At 36.2% G+C, this 16185-nt stretch overlaps 1 protein-coding gene across 1 annotated transcript; it reads left to right on the top strand.

Annotated features, from left to right (window-relative positions):
- Positions 1-5080: 5080 nt before the first annotated feature.
- On the top strand, positions 5081-12258 carry LOC127987610 (ribonuclease inhibitor). The gene is made up of 5 exons (XM_052589985.1): positions 5081-5230; positions 5905-6081; positions 7749-7922; positions 8454-8600; positions 11473-12258. The coding sequence occupies exons 1-5, from the start codon at positions 5199-5201 to the stop codon at positions 11477-11479; spliced, it is 537 nt and encodes a 178-aa protein (XP_052445945.1). The 5' UTR covers positions 5081-5198; the 3' UTR covers positions 11480-12258.
- Positions 12259-16185: the final 3927 nt, after the last annotated feature.

Below are 16185 nucleotides of genomic sequence, written 5' to 3'. Positions count from 1 at the left end.
AGACTTTCAGACTGCAGTATCAGTGAAGAAGGTTATAAAGCTCTGTCTTCAGCTCTGAGATCAAACCCTTCACACCTGATAGAGCTGGATCTCACAGGAAATGATCCTGGAGAATCAGGAGTGAAGCAGCTCAGTGATTTACTACAGGATCCAAACTGTCAACTCAACACACTGAGGTGAGACATGATGAAATAATACACAATCAATAATACATATTTAAAATTTCTCTGTGTGTGTGTGTACCGTATTTTTTGGACTATAAGTCACACCTGAGTATAAGTCGCATCAGTCCAAAAATACGTCATGATGAGGAAAAAACATATACAAGTCACACTGTACTATAAGTCGCATTTATTTAGAAACAAGAGAAAACATTACCATCTCCAGCCGCGAGAGGGCACTCTATGCTGCTCCGTGTAGTCTACAGGAGAACTGGAGATGGTAATGTTTTCTATTTGTTCATTTCTCTTGGTTCATTTCTCTCGGTTCATGTCAAATCAATTTTGATAAATAAGTCACACCTGACTATAAGTTGCAGGACCAGCCAAACTATGAAAAAAAGTGAGACTTATAGTCCGGAAAATATGGTATCTGTATTATAGTGTATTATAGAATAACATATTATTTCACTAATTCAGCAAGGTACACAATTTGTTGTTTAAAATGATCAAACATGAAAGATGAAATGCTGCAGCTGCTGTTGTTTTGATGATAAATGTCAGCACAGTTTAGTTGTGTTAAAAGTTACAGGTTAATCAGACATTTTGAGTCACTGGATGTACTGGTGTTCAGTAGTTTGGTGCCTCAATAGTTATCATTTACTTAATTTCTAGGGAATTAAAAAAAAAAACATTTAAATTATTTTCACCATTTAACTACGTGACATTATAATGCAGAAACTAACAATTAAATGTTCAGAAAAAAATCCACATTATTAGTTCTGTTTTTTTTTAAATTACCATTTTGTGTGTTTTCTAATAACTTTACAACTTTTAAAGTATGCAATAATATAAATCAATTAAATGACAACAGCATTTGATAAAGGCATTTCAGACAGCAACCACTTTGGCATGCTTACTTAAGTTTATTGAACACAATTTATCTTTGGCGGTATGGGGGTTCATGCTCCAAGAATAATTGAACTACAAGAGCTTTAACATTAACCCCCCAGAACCACGAGTTTAGAAAAACATGATAATTAAGACTTTTAGAAATGTCTTTAAAGTAAACAGTGATAATCATGTGGATGTGGCAGTAGGACGTCTATCCTGTAGTCTGGTTATGAGGATGGGTGTCTCTCAGCAGTGAGGTGCATGCCAGCTAAGATTTTGAAAGCCTTAGTGATCTGAAACAAAGAAGACGACAACCAGAAGGTGCACAGTAATATGCTCATGCTTATAATGGGGAGGGAGGTAGGGTTTATGAGCCGTTGAGCATAATAAGCAAGCAGTGGTGCCACATATATGTGTCCCGAGTCTAATAGGAGAGTGGTAGTGATTGGAGTGATTTGACAGCTGACCGCATCAACTGGTCACTGCCTATGCCTCCGTGGCCTGCCTGAACTAATGCTGCACTCGATTAAACCAACTGTAAAATATACAGAATATTATTCAGTATAATGCACAAGGCTTAGTTTTTCAGATTATGCCTTTATTGTTTTATATACAGTACTGAATCCATATTTTTCAAATATTTTATATACTGTACCCACTTAAATTAATTCAACTCTGACACCATTTGAGATAAAGGTATTAAACCAACTGTAATATATTCAGGATCTTATTCTTTATAATACCAAGGTCCAAGGCCCAAGGCAGATTATGGGCCCTATTTTGACGATCTAAACGCAAAGTGTAAAGTGCACAGCACAGGTGCACTCAGGGAGTGTCCAAATCCACTTTTGCTATTTTAACGACGGAAAAACGGTTTGCGCACCCGGGCGCATGGTCTAAACTGGTTGTCTCTATTCTCTTAATGAGTAATGGGTGTTTTTTGGGCGTAACATGCAATAAACCAATCAGAGTGTAATCTTCCATTCCCTTTAAGAGCCAGTTGTGTTCGTGCCATGACTGATTTGCTATTTACTTGGCGGAATTTGCCAAGCGCAAAGACAGAATGCGTCTCTGAGATGAAACGGACCTGTTCGTGTGCGAGCAAATAGATAGCCTTATTCTGATACATGCGATGACTATCCATTATGGCATGTAGGCATTTAGATACATCTGTAAATATATAACGACCTGTATCATGATCTGTATCGTAACTAGATTCTTGGCAATACACAGCCCTACTGAATGCACTGTACATATATTTCCATCAAGCTCAGATTCACAACACTGTAGATCTACTACAGCAGATCGATCACAGACCACAAACATGTGATGTGTGTCAGGAGAGGATCAGTGATAACACACACACACACACGTCTGAACCTGCATAATGAGCAGAATTACTGTTGCATCATTACAGACATCAGTTAAATAAAACTATCCAGAGATGGTCTGAACCCAGATCATGTTCTCTGTTAGTGGATCAGTAATCCAGTGTTTGTTGAATATCTCTTTGCTAACTTTCCTCATCTCCTGCTTAAAAGCCAGAAAGATCTTCAGATTTTTGAGAATCATGATCTAGTGAGCTTTTGTCCTAAATAATTTACTTTTGACTTTTTTGAAATATTTGTATATTTAAATGTTCAACTGTTTAAACTTGAACTAGAGCTTTTCGTTACAAACAATGTTTGATAATATTTAAATGCTTTGTGATGTAATGCACATTGAATTGATTCCAGCTTCATCTTCTCTTCTGCAGGTTTTTGGGTCCTGCTGCAGGTGAAGGCTGTCAGTATGTGACTGGAATTGTGGGTAAAAACCCGTTACTCCTGAGAAAGCTGAATCTGAGTAAACATAAACTAGGAGACACAGGAGTGAATCAGATCTCTGCTCTACTGCAGGATAAACACTGTAGACTAAACACACTGAAGTGAGTATCTTACATCATTTCACATGTTACATGACTAGTAATGTTACAGTCATCTATTTTAATTCGGAACCCACGTTATAAAGCTTGGAAGAGCCAGGACATTTTTAATATAACTCTGATTATATTTGTCTGAAAAAAGAAATTTATGTACATCTAGAAGTCTTGAGGGTGAGTAAATCATGGGGTCATTTTCATTTTTGGGTGAACTATCCCTTTAAGTGCACAGGGGTTGGAGAAAGTAATGTGAACACATTAGAAATGGCCAGTATTTTATTAATGTGTTTACCATCGTTTGCCTTTAATACAGCTTAGAATAGATTCATACATCTTTTGAATAGACTTCAGTTAAATTCTGTCTCTAACTTCTGCTGTGACTGCTGAATGTGTTCATGTTTACGGACTACAAACTGAGGATTGAAGATTTAAAGAAAATAATGTATATGTGTGTGTGTATGTTTCTATGTTTAAATGTAATTTCATAAAGGCAGGGTCAGTCTGGTTTCTGTCACTTCTGGGGCTTGATCGTCCAGGCTTCCTCTATGACAACGGCCAGGGTTTTTTGACCAACTGGGTCTCTGAGTTTAGGTTAGAGGAGGTTATGAATGAAGGAGGTGTTTCTCAGCGTCTGGAGAGCATCAGTGCCGAGGATCATTTGATAAAGTTAAAGACATTAATAATAATAGCTCAGAACTCACTTTCAGACAGCAGCGAGTGTGTGAAATAACTTCTGTTTGAGATCTGATGTGGATTATGCTACAGGTCTGAAGAATTGTGATACACTGATGCATCATCAAAGTATTATAGTCCTTTACCACGACACAAACTCATCAACACAATGTAGATTATAAACCTGGAAGACAAAAATATGACAAAAATCCCAGAATTAACCAGATTTATCCAACAATTAAAATGGATGCTAACATTGTCTTCTATGAAGTGCAACACGCACACCTCTGATACAATCTCAGAAAAAGTAGTCTGGGGTTTCATGACCCTTTAAAAACGAACTTCCCATCACCCTCACTGACTGTTACCTTGTTTGAAGCACTATATATATTTGTATAGTTCATCTGTCTATATTTTATACTGTATATGTTTGTGTAAGAGAGACTTGTAAAGTAAGTTGTTGTGATCTAAACATGTGAAAGTTCTGCTAATACAGCAGGTCAAATACACAACCCAATATCCAATCATTTCAGTTAATAATACCAAAAATGCACAAACATTTCTCTTTTATCCAGTGGGACAGAACTGTTTTCATTGTGTTTATTAATGGGACACAACAGAATAGTTCTGTGCTGCTGTATCAGAACATATTCATAGTGTTTATTGATGCTTCATATCATCTCTCTGTCATCAAACACCAGATTAATGAATGTGTAACACAACTGAACAGAACCGGTCCAGACTGGGCTTTATTCTGTGCAGGCATTGCTTCTTCAGTCTGACCTGTTTCAGAGAAATATTACTGTACTTCACATCTACACACACAGACAAACCTACAGTTTTATTTAGATGTGCAAAGTTGAATCTGTGTAGCAAAGCTGATCAAGTCACTGGACAGAGCAGAGCGAATGCATTTACGTTGTAGTGATGTTCAGACCAGAATCAGTTTAAACACAAATACACAGCAGTCAGGACTTTTATTTTAGACAATATGATCAGTTTTAGACAAAAGATGAAATAATAATTATATGACAGAAATAAAAAGATATGAAAGATTTTAACACCTTTCACACAAGGTTGTTAGGAATTAAAACTTCATTGTATTTCTATCAAGAATCAGGACAAATTGTACATAAATCATGAGAAGTGAAAATAATTTGATTAAATTAACAACTTATTTGTTTTTCTGTTTTTAAGACCAAATTGTGGAAAATTATCCAAAGGTGTTCAGACACTCTTCCTCTTTTTATCAAGACATTGTGACTTTATTAAATAGTTTTCTTCTATCTTCTCTCTTTCTCTCAATGTAGATTAAGATGCTGTTATTTGACAGATGAAGGTTGTTCTGCTGTGACTTCATGAACATAACGTGTCTGATTCATTGTGTTTTCTCTTTCTGTCTTCAGTCTGTGGGATTGCAGTATTACAGAGAAAAACAGTGTGTCATCCTGACTTCAGCTCTGAAATCAAACCCATCACACCTGAGAGAACTGAACCTGAGCAGGAATAAACTACTAGGAGACTCTGGAGTGAAACACCTCAGTGATCTACTGATGAACACACAATTCAAGCTGGAGAAACTAGAGTTAGTATCATTATACTCTACAGCACTTACAGTCAGATTAAAGATTACTGTTTACTTTCAGGAAAAGGAAAGGATGTGACGTGTGGCCAAATGTAGTGTCCCATACTCTGAACATCTGGATTTAACACACACACACACACACACACACACGCACCTTGAACAGACACACGCACACTCTCTCTCTCACTCTCTCTCACACACACACACACCATGAACAGACACATGCACACACCAGCCGCGCTGAGGAACAGTTGTGGTTCAGTTCTTGCTCGAGGGTCTCATCTCAGTCAATCACCGGAGATCACAGTAATCCAGCTCATTAATGGACCAAATTATTATTTTTTTATTCACTCAGACATGAACAGTAAAGAATAACAATTACAAAAAAAGTTAAAAATGTCTTTAAATAAGTTGTAATTGAGAAACATAATTTTCTTGATTTCTCACATTTAAACTCAATTTTCACATTTAATGTTATTTTAAATAGTTCTGTAGTTCATCCTGTATCTTAATCTAATTTAATTTTTTTTTCTTCTGTTTTTGTTTATAGTCATATAATAAGGTTTTTTGTAATGTTTTAATTATTGCACTGTATGATGTTTACTCAATATTAATTTAACTCCCACATGAACATAACGTGTCTGATTCATTGTGTTTTCTCTTTCTGTCTTCAGTCTGTGTGGATGCAGTATTACAGAGAAACAGTGTCTCATCCTGACTTCAGCTCTGAAATCAAACCCATCACACCTGAGAGAACTGAACCTGAGCTATAATGAACTACTAGGAGACTCTGGAGTGAAACACCTCAGTGATCTACTGATGAACACACAATTCAAGCTGGAGAAACTACAGTAAGTGTCATTATACTCTACAGCAGTTACAGTCAGATTGAGTTATCATACATTTATTTCCAAAAATAAATGTACCCTTGTGATCTTTAATGAAAATAACCATCACTTTCCCTCATAAACACATCTCTTCTCTCGTCTGATGATGTGAAGGAGTAAAAACCTGTCAGTCACATGAGATCACAGCAATACATTTACATTTATTCATTTAGCAGACGCTTTTATCCAAAGAGACTTACAGATGAAGACAGTGGAAGCAATCAAAAACAACAAAAAGAGCAATGATATATAAGTGATATAACAAGTCTCAGTTAGGTTAACACAGTACACGTAGCATGGGATTTTAACTAATATAATGAATAAAAAGAAAACAGATAGAATAGAAAAAAGAATAGAGCAAGCTAGTGTTAGAGATCTTTACGTCTTTTTTTTTTTAAAGAATAGAATTAGAATAGTGAGTGTTAAAGTTCGAGGGTCAAATAAAGATGGAAGAGATGTGTTTTAAGCCGATTCTTGAAGATGGCTAAGGACTCAGCTGTTCGGATTGAGTTGGGGAGGTCATTCCACCAGAAGGGAACATTTAATTTAAAAGTCTGTAAAAGTGACTTTGTGCTTCTTTGGGATGAACAATCAAGCGATGTTCACTTGCAGAATGCAAGCTTCTAGAGGCACATAAGTCTGAAGTAACAAATTTAGGTAAATGGGTGCAGAGCCAGTGGTAGTTTTGTAGGCAAACATCAATGCCTTGAATTTTATGCGAGCAGCTATTGGAAGCCAGTGCAAATTGATAAACAGAGGTGTGACGTGTTTTCTTTTTGGCTCATTAAAAATTTATCTTGCTGCCGCGTTCTGAATTAATTGCAAAGGTTTGATAGAACTGGCTGGAAGACCTGCCAAGAGAGCATTGCAATAGTCCAGCCTGGACAGAACAAGAGCTTGAACAAGGAGTTGTGCAGCATGTTCCGAAAGAAAGGGCTTGATCTTCTTGATGTTGAATAAAGCAAATCTGCAGGATCGGACAGTTTTAACAATGTGGTCTGAGAAAGTCAGCTGATCATCAATCATAACTCCAAGGCTTCTAGCTGTTTTTGAAGGAGTTATGGTTGATGTGCCTAACTTGATGGTGAAATTGTGATGAAACGATGGGATATTGTTTACAATAGCAAACTATTATCAGCTTTTCATCAAAAACTCATGAATTCCTGACCTGCAGTTTTGTTTTTAAAGCTGTTTCACTCAGACATGCATCACGATAAGAACAAAATATGATCACAAAATCTTGTACTTGTTGACTGTAATCTACAATCTTAAAATATCTTGAATTAAATTTTCATTTCTGAACAGAATTTTCTTTATTTGTTACATTTAAAATAAATGTGAACATTTTAATGTTATTTTTAAGATGCTTCTGTAGTTGATCCTGTATCTTAATTACATTATAAATCACAAACTCCTTTTTTTTTTTTCTTTTTTTTTTTGGTCTGACTAAAGATTCTCTAGACTTGAAATGTAACTAATATCCTATTTTTTTATGGCTGTGTAATTATTTATTTATTGTTTTCAGGTTTTAACATTTTATTTATTGCACTGTATGATGTTTACTCAATATTAATTTAACTCACACATGAACATAACGTGTCTGATTCATTGTTTTCTCTTTCTGTCTTCAGTCTGTGTGGATGCAGTATTACAGAGAAACAGTGTCTCATCCTGACTTCAGCTCTGAAATCAAACCCATCACACCTGAGAGAACTGAACCTGAGCGGGAATCAAATAAAAAACACAGGAGTGAATCACTTATGTGACGTACTGAAGGATTCACGCTGTAAACTGGAGAGATTGAGGTCAGTAACATTCACAGACAAGAATCAAAATGATGAAAATCACTTTGTTTAACTCTTATGTGCTGTTCAAGGTCTTTTGAGACCCCAAATGATGTTTGCTGAAATAAAAACAAATGTTCCCTTTATCTAAATGACATGACACTTTGTACGGTTGACAACACTTGGTGCTATTCTTTATATATAAAATTATATTCTTTTTATATAAAAACCTATTTAAAAATATATTTTTAATTAATACATTTTATACATTTACAAAATATCATAAATCCTTAAAAAAAACACATAAATGTAGAGTAAAAACATTAATAAATGACACATTTTGTAACAAAATGTCCTTTTGTTGGCTGTGTTCTCTGGAGAGCCCAAACAGCACGAGTGTCGTCCCCAAACGAACAGCACATAAGAGTTCAACAAAACACTTTATACTCAATATCTCATGATGAATGTGTTCACATTATATTTGTGAAAGATTCTTCATCTTAATGATTTGTTTATAAGATGATCTCTCTCCCTCTGTTTGTCTCTTTCTAGTCTTCGTTACTGTGACATTACAGATGTTTCTTTGACAAACACAAAAGCTCTGCAGTTTCTAAAAAAGCTTGATCTGAGAGAGAATATGATTGGAGACTCAAAGCAGAAGCTCATTGATGTGCTACGAGACACAAACTGTAAACTGCGGTGAGTAAACTTCACTTTGTGATATTAAAGAGATTCATTTACCTCTGATATGTGAACAAATATATACTTTCAAATATTTGTGAAAAGAGTTTATCAAATGATCATCAAGCTTTATTTCTAAGGGTTTGTGTCAGAATGAACTGTAAAGTTGTTAAAAGAGAAGAAAAGCAGACTGTCACAGCTTTCTACAGCAACAGCTGCTTTATTAATGAGATCAGTAATAGTGAATCATTCGAGTTTGAAATAGATTTGTTCAGATTGTAGGAAAACGCTGGTAAAATCAGAGCAGATTCAGCTTCAGCTCACAGTCGTCCAGCATCACATGATCAATGTCTCTGTCTCTTGTGTGTTTTTACTTTGACAAGCAACACGTCACATTACTTTACACTTACTTTCTGTAAGAGATAATGTACCTCCAGCCGCTTGTTATCACAGAATAAACCCGACAGGGTGATCAGGACTTGTGTCCTCCTGAAGAGACTTATTCTGTGATAACATCCGGCTGCATCTGCATTATCACACTTATTATATGCTTTCTTGACACACAAGTGAAGAATTAGACACAATTTAGATTCAGCTAAACACTTCTGCTCAGTTAGCAACAACTTGAACAAGACACACTTTGAACAATGTCTCCTGAAGTCTACTATTAACAGGAATCTCCTGCGGTTTGGTTTGAGGGTAAATCCAGTCAGTAACTGAGGCACAAGCTAATAGCAGTTGTGCTTGAATGAAACGAGTGAGAGCGCGGTGCTGTGATACGAGAGAAGTCAAAGAAACGCCCGACTCAAATACCGTATGACTGTGTGTTATTCTGCTGCTATACACCTAATGAATAACACACCTCCGAATGTCAGGACTGACCAATCAGAATCCAGTATTCCAGCGAGCTGTGCAATCATTTCACTTATTTACTGAGACCAGTGGTGTCAAAAGTACTGGCATTCATTACTCAATTAGAAGTATAGATATTAGGGTTTAAAAAGACTTTTGTAGAAGTTGAAGTATCAACTCAAGCTTTTTACTCAAGTAAAAGTGTAAAAGTACTGGTTTAAAAAAAATACTTAAAGTATAAAAGTAAAAGTAATGAAGGGAAAAAAATGCCATTAAGAACAAAAGCTTGGGCCGAGCCACAGGGGCCTATTGTGCACTACCCCACCTCCTCAAAAAAAACATTTTTCTAAAGGCCATAATGAATATAATGTTATATTAAAATGTTCATGTTGAAAATTTTGGGATGCACTAGGCTACCTGTTTCAGCCGCATATATGCCCATTGAAAATGAACGCATTTTAGTACAATGCAAATACATTAAAGAGCTAGAGATATGATGACTAGTTGCCAATAAGTATTGTTATGGTGCAAAAAGTCAAACTTCAGAGGCAAGTCATCAATAACCTTGTAAATGTACATCGAAGCTTAGCTGCAGGAATCTGTGAGGGCAATGGATAAGAACATTGGTGCAGGCTTAGTAACAATTACACTTGTATGGATGTCTATTTACAATAAACATTATAGTGCTGTCAAAATTAATGATTAATCCAAGTGTTTAATCAAAAACTAAAAATGAAAAATAACTCATAATCCTGATACCTTCTTGATTGATAGCTTCCTGTATTCGGTACATACGTCTGCTATGTCCAGTGTTCGGGGGGTAACGAGTTACAAAGTAGGTAAAGCCTAGTTTTAACAACATTGTTAATCAGTGTAATTAAAGTATGCGTTCATATGTGTTAAGGGCTAGATTTTCGCTGGAGGAAACAGCTGTTTAGTGATGAGCGGTGAACAACGAAAACTTTACAGTGGATGAGAAAGCGACTGCTCCCTCGTGACCTTTTGTAAACTGTATTTATGACAAAGAACTGCACAGATACAGATATTCTAACAATCTATAGATAAACACACACCTTGTGTCCTCTGTTTGTGTTTGAGCTCACGCTGCTCCTCTCGCGGTCTGCGGTTTGAAGAGCGCGCTGAAAGACGGGAGGAGACCGGTCTGACGCCGGTTTCATATGAAATTTAAGCGGACTGACTCTGAGGCGATCGGATACCGGTTCCATACCCAGCCCTACTTTTAAAAAACATATTTTTTGATAAACGACCCCAAAACTGGCTATGTCCTTGCTGGAGTGTCATGTGCAGGTGTGATGGATCGCGTATGGACCAATAGGGTGTCGGAATGGTATCTGTTTATACTTCTCATCCAACCACAATCAAATTCACTACATCCGGATGGCGCGATTTATCTGGATAAGTTTTTTTTTTTTTTTTTTTTTTTTTTATGATGACAAGCTGGAATGAAAACAAGCCGGAATGAAATAACAGTAACCAAGCTATTTTTAAAATGTAAGGAGTAGAAAGTACAGATACTTGCGTGAAAATGTAAGGAGTAGAAGTAAAAAGTCGGCTGCAAAATAATTAATCAAGTAAAGTATAGATACCCAAAATTTCTACTTAAGTACAGTACGAAGTATTTGTACTTCGTTACTTGACACCTCTGACTGAGACCAATACAAACATGTTTAAACTAGAGACAAACTGCTTTAACTAGTGACACATTTAACTGAAAGATTTGTGTTTTAAGACTAAATCTCATTTGTGTTTGTTCCTTGTCATTTATTATATTTGGTGTACACTCGTTAGTGTGTGATTCTCTTTTCATCTTCTAAATGTATTATTTTTAAAACACAAATATTGTTTTATTAATACATATTCAAAATCAGGTATAGTCAGTAATTAATCTGATTACAGGATTTTAATGCAACATTTTACTCAAAATAAAAACAAAACAAAAATGGTGATTGAAATGTTTTAACTAATTAGTATTTTGTTCCACTGAACTCTGATGATCTTCTCTTCTGTTCATTCTTAGAGTATAGAAGGAGTGAAATCAGCAGAAGCTGATGAAAGCAGTATCTCATAAAGTGAAGTGATCTTGAGAGGAGCAGTAAACATCAGCTGAAGATCCACAGAAGAGCTTCACTACTGTGTCTATGAGGAGAAATAAATGTGTGATAAATGTGTAAATGTGATCCATACAGGTGAAGAGACTCAGACTTTACAATCAAATAATGCAGCATGTGTATTAGAAACATGATATTGAATGATTAATGTTGCTTTAGTATTCAAGCAGATGATCATTGTGTTTAATGTAAAGCTGGAACAGAGGAGGAAGAAGCTCAGATGAGTCTGTCTGGCTCTTCGGTTTAATAATATTTCTATTAAACTCATTCATAATGATTCAGATGTTTAAATGTGATTGTCAAGTGCAGCACTTAAATGTGTCAAAAGATATAAAGCAAATCTACAATGTGTGAAACTTAAAACATTTCCATGATACAAATATTCTACATCTACCGTGTCAGTATTAGATAAAGTATAAATGTGAGTTAGTAGTTAGCTCAAGGCAATATCAGCGCTGGTTCTGGAGCCGGAGAGCTCTTCAGCATCTGATTTGATCATCACTTCAGTCTTTTATAGACAGCAGGTTGATCCAGTGGTGGACAGTAAATCAGGGAATGTGACTCATCCCAGGACACGTCTGTTGCTGAAGTCACCTCCACCCAATTCATGACTCCTCCAGACTGATAAACTCTTTTGCTCTTTCAGTTGTTAATAAATTAAAATCCTTAGACTGTGGACAGGTAAAATAATCAAATGGAGTATCAAGACATTCACTGTCTCTATCATCTTTCCCTGAATCCCTCTCTCTCTCACTCTGCACATCGAGTTTCTCTGCAATATGAAATAAGCTCTTTCAATAATCTATATTCATTATGCAGCCATCGATTGTATATGTCCCCATGATCACAGTCCTCTACTGATGATCTTATAAATCATAAAGCACATATTTTTCTAGGAGTATTTTTCTAAGTTATAGTTTAAACTGTAGCTGAATGTTTGTGCTCTGACTCAAAAGCTGAAGTGTCTTGTTCAACAGCAGGATCACTTACAGCACTAGTGATGATGTTGCTTCCTTCCTCACCTTCAAAATAAATTAATACACATTGTACACTAGGCTACATATCATAGGCTAGAAATGGAAAATCTGGTCAAGTTTGGCACTAAAAATACTGTATCCCCATATGTAAAACAGTGTGCTAGTTTGAACTTCTATCATTATATATGCTTGTCATATGTTTTTGAGAATAGATTTTATCTATTTTAAATCGCTTTGGATGAAAGCGTCCATCTGTCAAATGATTACGTAAATATTATGGTGGAACAGTTTGACTTTTTCACAGTTCGGTTTGTTTCACAGTTTTAGAGACACAGTATGTGCTATGTTTATGGAAAAACTGTACTTTAAAATATATATATATTATCATATTATTAAGAATAATAACTAACTAGCTACAATACTCAGGGGTCAGCTACAGGTCACCAAAGATGACTGCTACAACACAAACTAACCCTAAGCTCAACAGAGCTTTCTCCACACACAACACAACCTGCCATGAGCCACAGCTGCAGAAACACAGTGAAGCAGGCTTCGTCATCAAAGATCTGAATTCATCATTTAGCATTGGTATCATCTGAACCAGAACTGACCCATAGATGTCACCCGATACTGAGGAGCCGATGTTAACTATGTTCATAAAGCGTTTAAAAAGAAGCACTTGTGTGTGATGATTGTTCAGGGCTGATCTGTGATCTACACGTGATGCCTGGCATGGACATACAGTAGTGTGATCTCATCATAACATAACCAAAACACACATGATGCAGCAATAAAAAGTCATTGTTGTGCACAGGTGAACCTCACAAGAAATGTACACCTAAAACATGTAATGAGAAATGATTATAAACCTGACATTAACCTCCTGACAGCTGTAACATGTGCATGTTCTCTTCAGCAGGGATCCAAACTGATCATTTCTGTGAGTGTATCGACTCATAAACTCTTCCATTTCTGTTACATTTGAGAAACAACAAGCGGTAATGAAACGAAACGAAAGTGAAACTAAACCGCGCTGGGTTTAACAGCTCGGACCGAGCACACACTGGACATCACAAGCTAAACAAAACTCTTCATGTTAGAGGAAATCACCCGACAGGACTTATGTTAGGCTGATCTAACGCCCTGAACTAAGAAGGGCTGTGTGCAGACAAAATGAATTGAGGTGAAAGACACACCTAATGAGACAGCAGAAACCACTGAAAATGATTGTAACCACAGAAACAATACCTGCTATGTTAAAGCTAGGGCCTGGGTAAGTATTTATTTCAATGCTATGTTTAACTTTACCTGTCAAGTGTAATCTGTTTTCATCTGTTTCAGCAGCAATAAAGATTATAGAATCAAATACTGGTTTTACGAGGCTTTGTTCATATATTTAAATAACAAAATGACATTGGTAAAGCAATAAGAGAAAAAGAAATGAACTGAAACAAACTTTTACAATGTCAAATCAAATCCTTTAAAAGAAGTAACAATGTGAAATAAATCAAACTTCTATTTTCACAAATGTTAAACACACTTTAGGGAATTAAATTGGAAAATGTACAAATGTACAGCTCAATAACCAAACCATACACTTTTAGATTTCCCCAATGAAATAATCACTAGATTCAGTAACAAAACTCAGTGAAGTGGGTCCACATTCAGGATCTCACTCACTCACACACCCTTCGTTGCAGGCCTGAGGTTTCTCCAAGAACACCCTGTTTTCTTCCACTAACATCAAACACAATTTCTCTCCTCTCTCTGCTCGTCTTCATCATTCTCCTCTCTTCCCACGTGATGCGTGAGCACGTAAAATAAGCCATTAAACATATAAATATATAACTATATGCATATACATGAAAACACTATAATGAAACAGTATAAAAATAAAATACACATTAGAAATGTAAATAAGCATATTAGGATCAAACCATAATGTAGCCTCTTTTTAGTCTCAGAAAATACTGATAATCATCTTAAAGACATCTACTAAATGTCTATTTGACATCTGATAGGAAATGTCCTGTACACGTCACTGCATGAAGAGGGTCAAATCTGGTTATATCTGGTCGTGGTGAACTGCTGCGTGATTTCAGGTTTGTCGTGTGTGTGTGGAAATGATCTAAAGTTACACAGAACAGTAAGTTTCCAGAAATATCCACATAGTCCGGTGTACACAGACATCTTCAGGAATGGGTGAAGTTTGATGAAGTTTGATGGACACACTGTATAGAGCTGACACACTGCTGGTTGTGGGGACTGGTGTCTGTCAGACCTTTCATGTATTCATGAGCAGCAATAAAGAACCAGGAGAGTCTCACAAAACAGCCTCAAAATAGCTTTCCTTATTAGTTCTGAGAGACACTAGAGAACAAAGCTGTGTCTGTTTTAGAAGTCACTTAACAACAAATGTTTCATTCATCTAATTAAAACATTTTAGGGTAATGATTCACATTTATATATTCATTTGAGCCAATGAAAAATAAATAACTTGTCCTAGACAATATTTTCTGTCAATGAAAACTGTTTATAAAACCTGGCACTAAGTATATTTTTCTTTTAGAAGAAATTAAATTCATTTAAATTCTGTTTTTGATCCAAACAACAAATATATAGATTTAATCAAAACAAAATGTATTATTTTAGAAATGTATTGTTTTAGTATTAGAAAATATTGTTTATGTCAAGTTATTTATTTTTCATTGGCCCAAGTTTAAAAAATATAGATGTGAATCATTAGCAGCAGTTCTTACTAGAACCAGGAAGTATGACCATATTAGCCCGGTCCTGTCCACACTGCACTGGCTCCCTATCAAACATCGTATAGATTTTAAAATATTGCTTATTACTTATAAAGCCCTGAATGGTTTAGCACCTCAGTATTTGAATGAGCTCCTTTTACATTATACTCCTCTACGTCCGCTACGTTCTCAAAACTCAGGCAATTTGATAATACCTAGAATATCAAAATCAACTGCGGGCGGCAGATCCTTTTCCTATTTGGCGCCTAAACTCTGGAATAACCTACCTAACATTGTTCGGGAGGCAGACACACTCTTGCAGTTTAAATCTAGATTAAAGACCCATCTCTTTAACCTGGCATACACATAACATACTAATATGCTTTTAATATCCAGATCCGTTAAAGGATTTTTAGGCTGCATTAATTTGGTAAACCGGAAACACTTCCCATAACACCCGATGTACTTGCTACATCATTAGAAGAATGGCATCTACGCTAATATTTGTCTGTTTCTCTCTTGTTCCGAGGTCACCGTGGCCACCAGATCCAGTCTGTATCCAGATCAGAGGGTCACTGCAGTCACCCGGATCCAGTACGTATCCAGACCAGATGGTGGATCAGCACCTAGAAAGGACCTCTACTGCCCTGAAAGACAGCGGAGACCAGGACAACTAGAGCCCCAGATACAGATCCCCTGTAAAGACCTTCTCTCAGAGGAGCACCAGGACAAGACCACAGGAAACAGATGATTCTTCTGCACAATATGACTATGCTGCAGCCTGGAATTGAACTACTGGTTCCGTCTGGTCAGAGGAGAACTGACCCCCCAACTGAGCCTGGTTTCTCCCAAGGTTTTTTTCTCCATTCTGTCACCGATGGAGTTTCGGTTCCTTGCC

The sequence above is a fragment of the Carassius gibelio genome, chromosome B22 (assembly GCF_023724105.1).
Source record: "Carassius gibelio isolate Cgi1373 ecotype wild population from Czech Republic chromosome B22, carGib1.2-hapl.c, whole genome shotgun sequence".
Taxonomy (NCBI): Eukaryota; Metazoa; Chordata; class Actinopteri; order Cypriniformes; family Cyprinidae; genus Carassius; species Carassius gibelio.
This window is presented reverse-complemented; position numbering and strand designations above follow the sequence as displayed.